The following is a 15,752-nucleotide window of genomic DNA, read 5'->3' as shown; positions in this document are numbered from 1 at the left end:
TCTTACGTTATAAAAAGAAAACATTTTATGACCAAAAAAATTAAAGGTCAACATCACTGTAACATCATGTGTTGTGCAGAAACCCTTTTCTGGCTATTACTGAACCATACACAGTATAAAACATGGGCATAGCTTCCGCTTTGGAAAAAAAATGAAGGCAATGTGGAAGTGTCTCAAATCTACATTCTATCTGAAGGCCAACAGATGGTAGCTGTGGTTGCAAAACGAGTTCCAGTCATATAGAAGGGTATGGGGACACAGCTTCCTGTGAGCAAACACTTTGCTCCTGAGTTTATGGGCTCAGTAAGTCATAGTAAGTCATTTGAGAGTCATATTGAATAAAAATGGTGCCTTGGTCAAATTCTATTTCAAAACGGAGAATTATCTGTGGTATAAAGCCACACGTTCATTGGCTAATTTTTTCAATCACAGGTTACCCACATTGCCATTGAGCAATGGTTTTGCAACCTGCCTTTCTCACAACATCAGCTTTTTAGCAACCAAGATGGTGACAGCGTAAACCAACAGATGATGTCACCCTGCCTAAATCCATCTTCTGTCCTGTACATGTACTGAACACTATAAAAGACAGAAGAACAAATTGCGGCCATATTTACACTGATGTAAACGACAGCTTGTCTGGTTGGTAGTAATTCCAGTATTCCTGCTCACTGTCTGCTGTTCTCATTTCTCTGTTCAGGTTATGGAGGCGGTACATGGCGTGACCACGGACGAGGTTCATAAAGCACTTCAATGAAATGACTGGAACCCAGTGCGAGCTGAACAGCAACTAAAGGTCAGACCATCAAATAAAGAAAAAAAAAATCCCACTTGCCTATCTGTTTTTTTGAAGCTAATGATAAAATATAAGCCATCGGAATCTATTTTATACATGTAAAATATAAATGGCCATCAAGGAAAATCAAAACAATATATGCTCTATATAAAAAGGCATTAAAAAAAAAAAAGTAATAATGTTTACATATACTGAAGGTGGGCGAAGACAAAACTAATATTCTTGAAACAGCTTAGAAGAAAGATGACATGATGTGGTTTTAAATAGCACGTCTTTTGCACATAGGTTTTCTGTTTTAATACATTTGTAAATATTGTAGTAGAAACTGATCTCTGGTGGCCTGAACACAGGATCTCAGCTCTGTGGCTCTTTAGTTCTCTAAGAGAGGCTCTTACCTTTGTCCTACTGCCTGCTAAGATTGACCCTGTGTACACCGACACGCTACAACTGGTTTAAATATTTGCACAGCAATAGCAGGTAAAATATTAGGTGATCATGTATGAAAACAAACTCCAAAGCCATGCCTCAGTGTTCTTGAGGGATGGGTGGACATGTGCAGACATGTTCTGAAATACTATACATGAACATCTCACATGCTCCCAGGAGATGGAGCACTAAGATTTTGTATCTAACCCAGTAGCACTGCTGTTGTCTTTCACTCATGCTTCTGAACAACGGCATGGATATAAATAACTTTCTGTTAATAGGCAAATAGTACAGAAAGTTCAGACTGAAGTGAGGATGCCATTCAACAGTTAAAAAAAATAAAATTGGCTAAAAGCACGATTTGAATGGAGCTCGTTTTGAGGCGGAGCAGGAGGGACTAGATTTCCCCTACTAAACCAAAGCTCATTTTCTCCAAGTGCAACCAGATGGTCCACATTTAGGCCGACAGAGCACCTTCCCCAGATTTTCCTGCAGCATCACGTGGGCAGAAAAACAAGAGAGGATTGTGCTTTTAATAAAGGCTTATCGTTGCATTTGTTTATTTGAGAAATACATCGTTGCTTGTATATGTAAAAATGTCCAATCACAAGAAAAGTGTTACAAAACATTTTTGATAAAAAACACAGGAAACATGTTGCAGCCCCTCCCAGCTGTACATATATGATAGAAAGAAAAAAAAAGCTTCCAGAGGAACAGTAAACTGTGAGTGCGCAACTTAAATCAACTGTACATGCTTTGGTTAGTACTGGCCACTCAGCATATACATATATCTATGCATGCACATACAATACATTTGGTTGGTGATGGCAAACAGCTAGCTGGATTTGAAAGCACTTGTGGCAACCAGGTCTCACGCTGGAGGCGTGCCCAGAACAAGAGTGATTATTAAACACAGAAGTGCAACATTAACCTCTCATCTATCAAACACTGTAGAGCAAAGCAACCAAATTTAAAAAAAAAAACAAAAAACAAAAAAACAAGTCAATTGATTCAGTTAAGATTCTGGTCTCCTCTCTAGTTCTCTGTACCAGCAGTCATAACTGCACCAACTCTTTCCAGGGACTTAGGAACTACAGTGTTTCGTGCAAGCTTTGCCTGTGGGGTTTTCCAACCATTCTGAGGCCAGATCAATGCTCACTAACCTCAACATCTGCTTTTAAATTTTTCCCTCAGCCTGCATTTTCTCTCTCCCCTATGTCATTACGCAGGCACATGTTCAAACACAGTGGTATGTGAAGGAAACTGGATGGTGAGGTGTCACCGGCAACCACCAAACTCCATAAAGGGAGCACAGGATCATTTAGAGTAAAGCCTGTGCAACAGCTTTGCATCATGCACCATGGCTGAAGACATGTTGCTGAATAAAAAGAGTGCACTTTGGTAAAAATGTGTGATTCACAACTTCACACCAATAAAGGCAACACATCCCTAAACAAGTGACAGCGGCTAACTAGTTCAGACTTTTTTGTAAGGTAGTCAACTAACTGCACAATTAGGACAAGGCAGGTACTGTCTGTACGTAGGCACAGTAGAGCTTTGGGCTAAATGCTAAAACCTCAACAGTGGCACATGTTAACAACAGGTTGTTTAGTAGTTAAGATGCTTGCCATTTCAACCATCTAAGTTAGCATGTCTACATGCTAGTACGATGTCACTTCCTTATGTGGGCTAAATGCTAAACAGCCAGTTTACTGTGGCTAAATGTTTCCCATAAGCTTTAGTTAATGACAAAAAGACTTAGGGTGATGCACCTCCTGGCTGTAGTTAGCATTTAGCCCAAACTGAGCTTAAAGATAAACTATTTACATGGATGATAAAATAATGTCAGGCAGGTTTAATGATGAGCATATCTGCAATTATACTTCAGTGTATTTACACACTAACATTTGCACATGATGCCACCCTGAGCTAAACAACCAGAGCGGGATTCCCGTGGCTAACGTCGAGGTTTTCTATATGGCTTCTGATAAGTGACAAAAAGATTAAAAGCTGTGCTAGTGGCTCTGTGTAGTGGAACTGTGGTCCACAAGTGGTTAGCGCCAAATGCTTATGCTAAGACATAGGTGTCAAACTCTGGCCCACGGGCCAAATTAAGAAAAGATTCATTCTTATATCTGGAGGAAGTTTTTTTTTTTTTTTTTTCAATAAATATTAATGTTAGCCCGCGACTTTGTTCCAGTTTTGAATTTTGGCCCACTGTGTATTTGAGTTTGACACCCCTGTGCTAAGATATTCACAGTGACATTGATATAATGAAGCCAAGGCAGGTTTAAGGCTTACCATGTCAAGCATCATATCTTAGTGTGTTTTGCATGCCAACACTTGCTGATTAACACTAAATACAGCCTACAGTGGAGGCTCAAAGGAATGTAATAGGTTTGGTAGAGCATACACCAAAGTAATAAACAAAAGCCAACTTTTAAATTAAAAAAAAATATCTGTACACAGATTATGATGATCATCATACCAAAGCAATGGACTGACAGATCGACTCTGCCACCATTTAACTGGATAAATGAAGGCAAAGCAATGAATACATCTTCTACAAAACAGTATTGTACTTCTACTAGATATACTGTTATATCTTTATAAAGCTCGAGCAAGCACATAAAATTACTAACAATAAAAGACAAACTGATGGTGACAAAAAAGAAGAAAGAAATGAAATGTGAACACAAGTGCAGCAAAACACATTCAAAAGGATGCGTGTCCACACCTGTTTCCAAGTTTAAATTTGGTAGCGTAAATTGCTTGCTATGAATGCAGTGATGTGCTTAAAAAGAGGTGAAACATCTACAGAATGTACAGAAACACTGAAAATTTCAGTCTTTGACTTTGGAGAGATTCGAAGTTTTAAATCTAATCAAGAGTTTATTCACTCACAATGAGTTGTATGTGTATATAAATGGATTATGGGACTGGTAACAAATGAACAAAACAATTACAAATGTTACATAACAGGAAAACACCTTCATCATAGGCCGCCCCCCCACGGTTCCTCTTTCCTCTGTTATGAAAACACACTGCTGCGCTGGTTGGCCTCTCCGACTTTCTCAAAGAACATGAAATCCTGCAAAGCAACGTTAAAAGTAATGAATTATTTTATTCAACAACACACCACATATTTCAAAATCAACTATGTTCTTCTAGATTGGGGACTTACGATGAGGAAGCAGGCGCCCATTAGCACAGCTTTCATCTTCACGTCCAAGTCCAGCGGGAACTGGATGCCAAAATTATCTGTGTCAGTGAAGACTTCCTTCAAAAGGCCGCTCCACTGCTTGCTGATGCGACCAATGGGTGTGCCACCATCTTTCCCCTTCAGCTGCAAAAAAAAAAAAAATAATACCAGCGTTCATCACAAGTTGTTAATCCTGTCGCACACGCTTTCTTTAAACAATGGAAACAACATCAGCCTTGCTGCTGTTTAAAAATTTCTTGCCTTCTTGCTGAGAAATAAAAGCTTAACATGCACTTATCAGGAGATAAAACAGCTTTTTTGGTCCTCATGAAAGGTAACACAATCTGACCACCAGCAGCACTAAGGATCATTCACTTGGTGTCAAACTAATGGGAAAAATGTGTTTCCATGAATGCTCTTTAGTGTTGGAAAAGTAACTGGACGAGTGGGAGAAAATACTGACAAGCAAGCTCACCAAGACACAAGAAGATTACGTAATAAACAAAAATCAGGCTCTGCTGCAATCCTGGGAGATTAGCTGACCTGATCTGCTATTTAAGCTGCTTTAGCCTCCCTACAATTGCATTTCCCCTGCGTCTAATCACAACTACTTGCAGCCAGTAGTTGTATCATGTCAATTCTCAAGTAATGTGTGCAGGATGTCATGTGGGAAACCAGGAAGTGAGACTAATAGGAAGATTTAATTTTTTCATTGCACAGGCTGGATAGTAGCCTGACTTCGAGGTGTACCCTCATATTTTATGGACAGATAAGAGTCGTATCAACCTTTTCACTAAACTCTACAATAAAGTGAATAGAAAGTGTTTTCCAAAACTATCAACTATTCCTTTGACTTAATTAAAATCATCATCAACATTTCTGTGACTGTTACCAGTCCTGTTTAGATTATCTGAGTGGATCTGTAACAAATCACTGTTGGCTGATGGATGAAATTTACTCAGAGTTCGGTTTCCCCCCACAAACAACGACCCTCTGAGCTCACCTCAAAGTTGACATCTCCACAGCAGTTGCAGGCAAAGCAGGGCCCCTCCAGTCTCATGAGTGTCTCCTTGTTTGCTCCCTGGATGGAAAACTTTGGCAGGAAAGGGTGCCAGTCCTGTTTGACGTACCCTATGGTGGTCCCAGGTGGAGCCTGGACCTCCATCTGTTGGTCACATAGTTAGTTAGACACATAGTAGCTCTGCACAAAATTAGAAAGCTATTTCACAGAGCTTCGTTTGCTCTCTTTCCTGGACACTGACAGCTATAAATAAAACGTCACGCGGTGTCATGCTGGACAGCAGGAATGATAAGTGAGGCTGACTGCTTGATTGTTAAACCATGTAAACAAAGGGAATGCATCTCACATGGTTCCTGTCTGGGCACTAAACCGAGAGCTGCAGTATGATTGGATATCTTCTTAGATTTGTACCATTGGGAACTTTCTGTAGACAGACCACTAACGATGTGATTACACAAGGGCAAAGAGAAAAAGGTCTCAGTGGACGTATGGCAAAGGATCAGGGAGTCTAGGAAATAGTTTGGACAGACAAAAGGGCCATTCATGGTCTTAACAAAACCCTGCCTGAGCAGAGTGGCACACAAAGGCACTGAAACACCGGTCAGCAGCAACCACTCGGCAACAGTAACTCAAGACAAAGAGAGGAAAGGCAAAGGTATGAACCACTGGCACTGTGAGGCTGCAGGTTGTTATGAAGAACGAAGAACTGATAGGCCTCTGTATTTTACATGAGAAAAGACTAACAATTATTTATTACTTTAAACACAGGACTAAGGTTTTCTTCCAGTCTGGCTGTAAGTAGCAGTATCAAATGTCTGTTACATGCACTATAACATGCACTAGACTATGGTGAATTCAAATGTCTTGGGGGCCAGAATTGTCCTGGCAAAGACTCAGATCTGACCCTCTGGACAGCTTTTGAAATGTGAAGGACGACATAATGGACGTGGCTTTTCCTGCTGATACTGACTCTGGCCCGGCCATGCCAGAACCTTGTGATTTAAATTTAAGCTGTAAATGTGTTAGAGACGTGTTGATAAGTAGCTTTTTTACATGTTATTTGGATCTGAGCCACAAGAGCAGGGAGCTCGTACTTAAAAACAAAGTTATTTTAACATCATCTCCAAGAGAAGCCATAGCGAGTCTGTCCACACAGTCTCCCTGTGTTGAATTCAAGACCTTTAATAAGCATATTTACAGCATGGTACCAAACAGTATCAGCCTTTATGTATTGCATCCCCATTCATAACATCTGTAGAGGTTGTGTTAAATAACCGATAAATAACCATCTGATACCAGATGTTCTGAGGGAAATTCAAGAAATTAAACTGTCTGCATCTGTTCCACAGTGCATTGACTGCTCACTGGAAGCCTCCTTTTAACTGCTTACACTGTGCACTCTGTACATTTCACCATAAAACTCAAACGTGCATAAAAAGCAAATACCAGTGTCCTTGTCAAACTGACTCCAATTTCACATCAATGATCACTAATGATACAGGCAGGGTCTGCAGCTCCAATCGACTGTCAATGCAGAGAACATTAATCTGCATGCAGCTGGTTCCAGGACAGAGCACACTGATAACTCAGAGCAGTTTCTTTGGTCACCTGGACCAATCAGCAGTAAATTAGCCCACTTCCCACCCTAAAAACTACTTTAAATCCAGCAGGGTTAACAGAGGCAGGCGAATAAATCAGACTTGTATAGCAGCTCCACTAAAAACATTCCTGAAGAATAGAAGTAAATCCTGAACAGGAGATGAGCTGTTGTAAGTGTAAGTGTCACAAAATAAACTACAGAGCTCGCGTTTCTCTTAAAATCTTCAGATTTTTCCTTTAATTTCTACATTACATTAAAAAAAAAAAATCATTGCCCCTTATAAAACTGTAATGTCTTGATTTATTTGCCTTTATCTGATCTAACTTTTGTATCTATCTTTATTTAATCAAAAAAAGTGATTAGGTATGTCTTAACATAAACTACGAACAGAGTGCTACAGAAAGTGAACAGAGTGCTACAGAAAGTGAACAGAGTGCTACAGAAAGTGAACAGAGTGCTACAGAAAGTGAACAGAGTGCTACAGAAAGTAAAGAGTTTATTCTTCCCTATTTGAGTCTCTTCAGATATTTAATATAGCTACAGATTAACCAGCACATCTAGATCAAATACAATAATCCAGATATGATGGATGAGTACTCAGATTTCACACCAAAAATGCTTTTGACCGGGAACAATATTGGTCTAGGTGTGGTAAATGAATGCAATATGACTCCATTAACCTCTTTCAACACTAGCCAAGTCACTTCTACTCAAACACAGAAACATTAGAGTGGACTGACCTCTTGCAAGCAGCAGGGACACCAGCAGGAGACGCAGCGGAAAGGCCTGATGAGACGGATAACCTCCCTGTCCATGTTGTCCTTTATTTTCATGTCGAAGCTGCGCAGAGAGCCGCAACAGTTCCTGGTGCAGCAGTCATTCTTCTCTTTGGCCTTGTAGATCTTTTGACCCAGACTGTTTTTGATTTCATACTGGTTGTTTGTCTCAAAACCGATGAATGCTGGGCGTGGTTGGGAGAAGAGAAGGGAAAACGGTGAGCAATGAAGTAACAATAAGTAAGGAATTTCAAGGGCAGATATAATTTTTCTTCCATTCGTTTTCATCTTGAGAGGCTTTAAGCCTCACACACTGCTGCTTATGAGCTGCTGAAGGATTAAATATTCTGTGTTCAACAAGATGCACGCCTCACCTTCCAGGAGTTCGACTTTCTGATGGATCAGGATCTGGTCAATCTAAAACCGAAGGAGAGAAAGCAAACTGAAAAAAGGCAACTCTGTGGCACATCCTGCAATCTGAAAGTCTCTTCCTTCTAAAAACAATTAAAAGCACGTATGACCTCACATATTGTTTTAAAAAGGAAACTGACTTTAGTGTCACAAATCCTAGTTGAGATTAATGATCACCAAAAAGTGCAGCAAACTGCAAGTATTTCAATGGTGAGCCAACAGAACTATAAAACACTACTTTTACCCACTACAGTCTTAAACATGTGACCTTTTCTCTTACTGCTTGGCATGCAACAGATCCAGGAACTGTGTCGGGTTACGCACATGGCCAGCAATTTTTCAAGTTCATACAAATTCCAAGTAAAATGGAAGGATTAACTGAGTCATCGGTCATTGTTAGAAAGTTTACTTCGTGACAAAAAAAAATTTGTGACATTTAAGAAGACAGTGGAACCAATCGTAGCTCTCAAAATCACCTGACTGCACTGACTTTTCTTTTTCTTTTTTAATCTGCCTGTCAGCTTGGATATTGTAATACTAAACATACAATGTAATGCCTGATATAACACTAATAGGAACGAATGACTAGATAGATAAAAGAAAGACGTGAACAAGTGGAGCCTACAGTGAATTTTCAGAGCTCATCTTGGAAAAGCAAAATATGTCTGGCACAAGAGTGCATTCAGATCATAATTGTGACTCCAAAAGCTGCTGAACAGGACAGCATATAAAACAAAACAACAAAAAACTGCACTGGTTTAACCTTTCTCTGCCCTACCTGTGTGAGGTACTCAAGTCCAGGTGGGACACCAACGGGGACTGCTGGACCTCCAGGAGCTGGTGAAATCCCCCCTGGTGGGCCACCGTATTCAGGGCCTGGAGCTGGCCCTATGGGTGCTGGCTGGTACATGACCGCAGGTTGTCCTGAATAGCCCATGTTGAAGCCCGGTGCAGGGGCTTGACTGGGATCTCCATATCCAGGAGGAACTGGATACGGTGCTCCGCCAGGTTGAGACATGGGATAGGGTGGCTGGTTTGGAGCGCCTGGGTAAACTGGAAGGGGGAAAAAAAATAGACACAATCAAAACCTGTTCAGATATACCGACAGTCTGATTTGATTGAATTTGAATTCATGAGCTCAGTTGTTGCTGTACAAACTATGACAGTCAAACTTTAGAAAGTAGAGCTCAATTTTACCATAAAACAACCAGAGAATACAAGGAAAATAAATAAAGCTGTAATATGTAAGATAGGGCACAAAAAACTAAAAGACACCATCAACCCTGAGTATGAATGATAATATAAATATACACACATAAAAATGATATAAGAGTCAAAAGCCTGAAGCTGCTGTTTAGGATTATAGACCAGCTGCGTTGACCACGGCTGGTCATCTCCAGGTTCTTACCTTCCAGTCAGAGCAGAGAGAGAAGCTGAGAGCAGTGATCGCCGAGTGTCTCGCTAGAAGCAGCTACTCTGCTGAGTGTGAGTGCGTGTGTGCGCACGCTGTGAATCATCCGCCCTTTCCCCCCCCCCTTTTTTTTTTTTTTTTTTAGTAGACAGGGCAGAGCTAATTGGCCGGTGATTGCAACACAACAGTAATGACCTACCTATACTGGAAAAACTGGATCCATGATATGTTGGAAACCAATTGTCAGTGTTTCCATGGTGGAAAAACTGAATATGTGATGTGAAAACTAAGATTTGGGGATCTTTTGGACAGGAACTGAAGATTCTTACATTAAGTGAGGATTTCAGATAGGAAGAGCGGACGCCGTCAGCACAGGGATATGCAACTTTGTCTCTCACAGTGTTTGCATCTTATTTAAAGCAGCTGTTGCGTTAAATCAACAGAACCATAAGTGCACACTAGTCTCAAGAGGCTAGCAGCCAGCCTACTCTGTGGCTGCCCTGGAGAATGCCACGAGGGGCCATAAGACCCTACACAGGGCCAGTTGCACCTCTGTTGTGTGCTATGGGACTCACTTTCACAAGATTCATAACAATGACTAACTGGGGATTGCTTACTTTTATGAATGTGTAAAACGCTGTTATCAGATAAACTGCAAGGTCCACTGGAACACAGCTGTCCTTATGATCATATGTTATGCCAATAACGTCTAAACTGAGTCGAATGGTTTTGTAATGTCCTTGTTTAAAATGCAAAAATGTGATCATTCTCACTTCATAACGACAACAACGTTGGTCAAAATTATACAGCATTGACCGATCAGTCTTTGGTGTGTAAAAAGACACATTTCCCCTCACTACTACAGTCGTGCACACACGCACGCATATCTCGTTCCATAGTACAGACCTCGTTTAGAACACAGCATTTAAGCCCCACTGTAAAATGTAAAATGTGAGATGTCTGAGATAATGGAAAATCAATGCCGAATTTTAACCACCTTCCCTTATCCTGCTTCCAAGAATAAAGGTTAAAAAAAAATGTTAATAGTTTCACTATCATAGGACTGCTGCTATGATTTTAACAGACAAGATAAAAAAATAAAAAAAAAGAAATCTGGTGTGGTGGAGAGGCAGAAAATGTAGAAAATTTTAATAGTGTAAGTCTAATGCATCGTGGTGGTCGTTTGTACTTGTACTGAGGACGGTTTCCTTTAGCCCTGAGAACTGTGTGTAAGCCGGCCTGACCTGAAACCCCAATATCACGATGATGGTTATCAACTTCCTCTATTAAGCCGGGCTTTCTGCCTCCCTGTGAGTGTCTCCTACACCAATCAGAGACATTATCAAATGATGATGATAAATGGCGATGATAATAAAAACCTAATGGTGAAACTCCCCACTGTTACAAACAAAAGAGATTAAAGCTGCAGAAACTTGTTGATTTTGCGATTTAGTAAACAGAGCAGTAAAAATTAACATTTTAATTTGAGAAAATTATTGAAACACTGCATGGTGCTCTAGTTTTTTCCCCCCTAACACGACAGCTACACGTTTAACTAATATTAAACATTAACATCCCATATATTAATAAAAGACATGTGGAGGCATGTGAAACAGACTTAGCAACACATTAGAATCTGATCTCAAATCATTTTTATAGATTTTCTGACACTGCAAAGCTCAGTGTGAGCTGCTGTAACTTTACTGTTGCGCTTCATTCCCGATCTTTCCAAGATACGGCTTTACAAGCTGCTCTTGCAAAACATAGTAGCCAGCAGAGAATCTGTATCGCGCTTACAACGTGCTGTAAATAAAAGAATCAGTAAAAACGTGCCACTTCCAGCCCATTTTAAACCAAAACTGAATATATAACCTGCTTCTGACCAGGTTACGTGCACAGCAAAGTTTATTGAGCTACCCTTATTGACAAAGGGTAGCTCCACATATTTCAGTGTGACAGATTTATTTTTTTTACTACACCAGGAGATGTGTGTCTCCACCTGGGATCAAAGTGGGGCTCCTCATGCATTAATGAGACACACAGAAAACTCATTTTAAGGTCAACACAGCTTTGTAATCTCGCTTTCCCGTGTTTGTAGTCTTTTCCAATATGAGTGTTTTCTGCTTATTTTAAATATATAAATCTATATAGAAATATAAATGACAAACTGACTTTGGTTAACAGCTCTAGTTTATGACGGGACCCCCAAAAAACAAAATTTACCTTTACCAGATATTCATTTGGGGAAAGTTGTGAACTGCCCAAGGAAGAAAAGACAAAGGAAGCTGAAGACATTTTTGCTCGTAGAGAAATGATTGGTTACTTAATGGCTCACTTTACTACACAGGAAGCATCAACCATAAAGTCACTGCCTTAACACAAATGACGTGACGAGCCTCCTGAGTCACACCTGCTGACAGACCGTCATGTGAAAGTATGTGTGCTGTGCCGTTTTCTAACAGCAGTCAGGACATAATTAAGAAAGAATTTAGAAAGATCAAATTTAGATCAGCTTGTTTTTGCTGACGAGAGCGTCCACATGCCCGTTGGGTTTCTCTCTGAATGTTATATCTGAGCTGCTTTTCTGCACTGTATGTTCTTTACAGATGTGCTTTTTGATGTGAATCGCAGCGAGTATACTGGTAATGGAAAAAAAAACTAAACAAAAAGGTCTATACACATTTAAATGGAATGGGATGTCAATAAGGGATTTTGGTCTCAAGACTGGCCAAACTGGTTTTTATTCACATCGTGCAATTACCTGAAGCACATGAGTCTAACTTTTCTAAAGGTCACTGGCCTGTGGTTCCCCCCCCCCACACACACACACACACACACACACACACACACACACACGCGCGCGACCAAGTAAAAGATTGTGAGAGGAAGGCAGCTGCAGGAGTGCCTGATGATCTTTCCACAGTCTCATCTAGAAAAATTTTACTTCCTCTTGTGAGTGAGCATGGACTCCTATGGAAGGGTGAAAATGCACCATGAGCTCAGCTAAGCAGATCCTCCCTCGGAGTGTCTCCACAGCACTACAAGCACTGGGCGGGGGCAGGGATGGACAACCAGAAGCGAGAAACTACTCAGAAAAGCATTCCTGAAATTATTCCTCCATCAAATTATTAATTAAACCCTGTCCAGAGAAAGACACTCAAAAACGAGGTGGACATGACAGCTAGTACTTTGCCTGGGAAAGAGGAAGGATTCTCCCCCCCATGTTTACTTAATATTATGACTAGTATTGGTTTACATATTCACCTAACAAGCAAAAGATCTCTGGTTGGATCCGGGAGGATCCTTCTAGTGAAGTGACGCCATCACCGATGCAGATTCTGTCCCTGCTCTATTTATGCTCCCCTCACTGCTTTACCACCTATGTGCAGGTCAGGCTCAGTCACCAGTGAGGAATACATGTAAACTATAAAATGATGTTTTCAATCAGTTTGCACTTGATATTCCCACTCAGCAGTAAGGATAAATACAAAGCTGACAACGTTTTGTGTTGTTTTTTTCCCCCCCTCCTGTCTCGGCATTAGAATTGTTGTCTGAATGCCAAACAATTCCAAAAAGATTTACTTTCATGAGTGGAGCACTACTTTCTTTTGAGTCGTTACAACCACAACGAACAAGACCGGGTGACTGGAAAAGCCCATTTAGTCACGAGTCTGCTGGCAAAGGCTGATGAATGTATTAAAGCCTTGTGGACTACAATTAAAAAACAACCTCTTGTGCCATTTGTGTGTAATGAAAGTTTAAAAAGGAAGTTAGACAGTGTGAAGCTAGTCGTCTGCCTTTGCTCAACATCCCTCTCTTTACTTCACATTTAATAGAAAAGAAAAAAAAAAGAAAAAAAACAGAAAAAAGTGTGGGTGCATCCACTGCGCAGGCATACACAAACAATAGCACCTTTCACCTTTTCCACTCAGTGAGAGAAGTCTGCTGGGCCAAAGACTGACGTGTTTTCAAGAAAGTATTCCTGGAATTTCTTGGGGAAGAAAAAATAAAAAACATCCCCCACCTTCAGAAGTCTACTGTGTGGGCTGGACAGTGTGCTCATTATTCAGGCTGTTGGGTTTAGTGGAAAGCTAACGGGGCAAGTGTGAGAAAACTTCTAGCATTTTACAAAGCGTGACGTAATGGAAGCAAAGTGTTAAAACTATTAAAGTACGCCACACTGCTCACGTTTTTAAAACACTCTTACGTCTTCATATTTTCGTCCAAAGAAAAAACTGAAAACAAAAGTCAGCATAAATGTGAAATCTAGGCACTTACCAGGAGCAGACATGGTGCAGAGCTTTTCTGGGCGGAGGAAGAAAAATAAGGTCACACTTCCCGCACGGTTTCTATGGGAAACTGAAAGGATAAAGGGAAGAAGGGAAAAAAAGGGGAGGGGTGGGTGTAATAGAAACCAGCAGGACTGGAGGAGGGTGCGCAGAGAGCGACAATAACACAAACGTGAATTTTTAACTTCAATCGGTCATGCGTTCAAGGCGAGCGACTCGAGGTTGTGTGTAAATGTGCCCTATGTGGCATCCCGACACAAAGCTTCACGGATAATATCCAGACACAGACCAGAGGTCCAAAACAATCCTGACAATGTTGGGTTCAAAGTCGTGGCCCTTTTGTCCCTGATGCACAGTATTTCAGACCTAAATCATAAAAATAAAAGGAGTGGGTGTGCCCCGTGTCAGCCCAAGACTGGCAGCTAACTGCCACTAAATGTCAGCATTAAGCTTTTTTTTTTTTTTGCCCCTTTAGACGTCATTAAAGTTCCCTCTCATGTTCCCATGAGAGCTTATTAAAGAGAAAAACACCTACAGCTTCTTAAAGTAAAGGTCGCGAGCATCTCCTTCCTCGTGAGCAGTCTTTATGTCGTAGTAAAAGAAAGAAGAAGAAAAAAACACTCGAGCTAAAATATGGTGAGGAACAGCACACACTCACACAAAAATATCTCACCTCAGTGGCTGTTTTCCCTGAAGATCCAGCGACAAGAAATGGAAAGAAAGTGGTGGGAAAGCAGAAGCTTGCTGTGCTCTTCCTTTAACCTGTTAGCTGCAGCTGTGCTGTACGCCTCCCTCCACTTCTTCCTAGTCTCCTCCCCCCTTTCCGGGATTTTACATGGGCTAAGGCTTTGGTGGGTCACTGAGATGAGGGCTTTTGTGCACTGGGCGGGAAGAGGAGACCGGCGTCACCAGGGACGTCTAAACTTGTTATCGCTCGCTGCAGATGCGGGAGGAAGACGAGAAGGAGCGGAGCGATCTGTGAAACACTGGGGCAGCTCCGACCACCAGGGGGCGCCAAAATGCCAGAAATCACAGCCACCTTCTCCGGCTCCTCCTCCTCAGGAAACCCAGACACTACAGTAAATACACAGTACATATATGTACATAATGTCACAAGAAAAACAATGGTGTGCTTGGTTTCAACGTAACTTTATTCTTTCATGAGTTATTTACAAGTTTCTCTTTGTTCACAGCCATTGACATGTCGAAGAGGTTAACACGTGAGGAGCGGATTGAAATTGTGGTGATATCTGGTGAACGCAGTAACCGGGTCATTGCAGATAACCAGGTCATTGCAGCAGATTTCAATGCAAAACACCCTACGAGACCACCCATCTCCCATGCTGTGACATTACCAATAAGTTTGATGTGTCACATGGCCCTCTTCCTATTGAAAAAACAAAAGTTGTATCCAAGATGGCCGACTTCTGAATGGCCACCATGGTCACCACCCATCTTCAAGAGTTTACCTCCTCACGTATACTAATGTGCCACAAACAGGACTTAAATATCACCAACCATTCCTATTTTATTACGGTGTATCCATATAAATGGCCCACCCTGTACAATTAATCCAGCTTTAAGAACAATGTAAAAATAAACTTAAACTCAAAATATAATGTTTAAAACTAACTTGTTCTTCTTATTGAGCATTTTCCAATGCTATATTTTTGCTTTTCAAACATAGCAAGAAGTTAAAAAATAGCAATAACTTAATTTAAAACATTACGTAAGGGGAAATTCGAGTATTCATAGAAGCAAGGAAGGATTAGTAGTAAAATGTAGGCTACTTGAACCAAAAATCAAAATAGTCATACTTA

General features: G+C 40.8%; 1 protein-coding gene across 3 annotated transcripts; it reads right to left on the bottom strand.

Annotated features, from left to right (window-relative positions):
• Positions 1 to 1,752: 1,752 nt before the first annotated feature.
• LOC146580292 (phospholipid scramblase 1-like) lies at positions 1,753 to 14,745 on the bottom strand. Of its 3 annotated transcripts, none has more exons than XM_085266946.1 (8): positions 14,606 to 14,745; positions 13,922 to 14,002; positions 9,011 to 9,285; positions 8,196 to 8,238; positions 7,786 to 8,006; positions 5,428 to 5,589; positions 4,407 to 4,568; positions 1,753 to 4,313 (listed from the first exon to the last, which is right to left on the bottom strand). In XM_085266946.1, exons 2-8 carry the CDS (start codon positions 13,932 to 13,934, stop codon positions 4,254 to 4,256), a joined length of 936 nt encoding a protein of 311 aa, XP_085123072.1. In that variant the 5' UTR covers positions 13,935 to 14,002; positions 14,606 to 14,745; the 3' UTR covers positions 1,753 to 4,253. The 3 variants fall into 3 exon arrangements, with proteins under 3 accessions (XP_085123072.1, XP_085123073.1, XP_085123074.1); XM_085266947.1 differs by having other exon boundaries at positions 13,922 to 14,066; positions 14,606 to 14,722; XM_085266948.1 differs by lacking the exons at positions 13,922 to 14,002; positions 14,606 to 14,745 and adding an exon at positions 9,641 to 12,444.
• Between the last annotated feature and the right edge of the window lie 1,007 nt (positions 14,746 to 15,752).

The sequence above is a fragment of the Mchenga conophoros genome, linkage group LG3 (assembly GCF_057382185.1).
Source record: "Mchenga conophoros isolate Kocher_MC1m ecotype Shallow Benthic linkage group LG3, M_conophoros_male_GT1.1, whole genome shotgun sequence".
Classification (NCBI taxonomy): Eukaryota; Metazoa; Chordata; class Actinopteri; order Cichliformes; family Cichlidae; genus Mchenga; species Mchenga conophoros.
The sequence above is the reverse complement of the archived record's forward strand: the minus strand, read 5'-3'. Positions and strand labels throughout refer to the sequence as shown.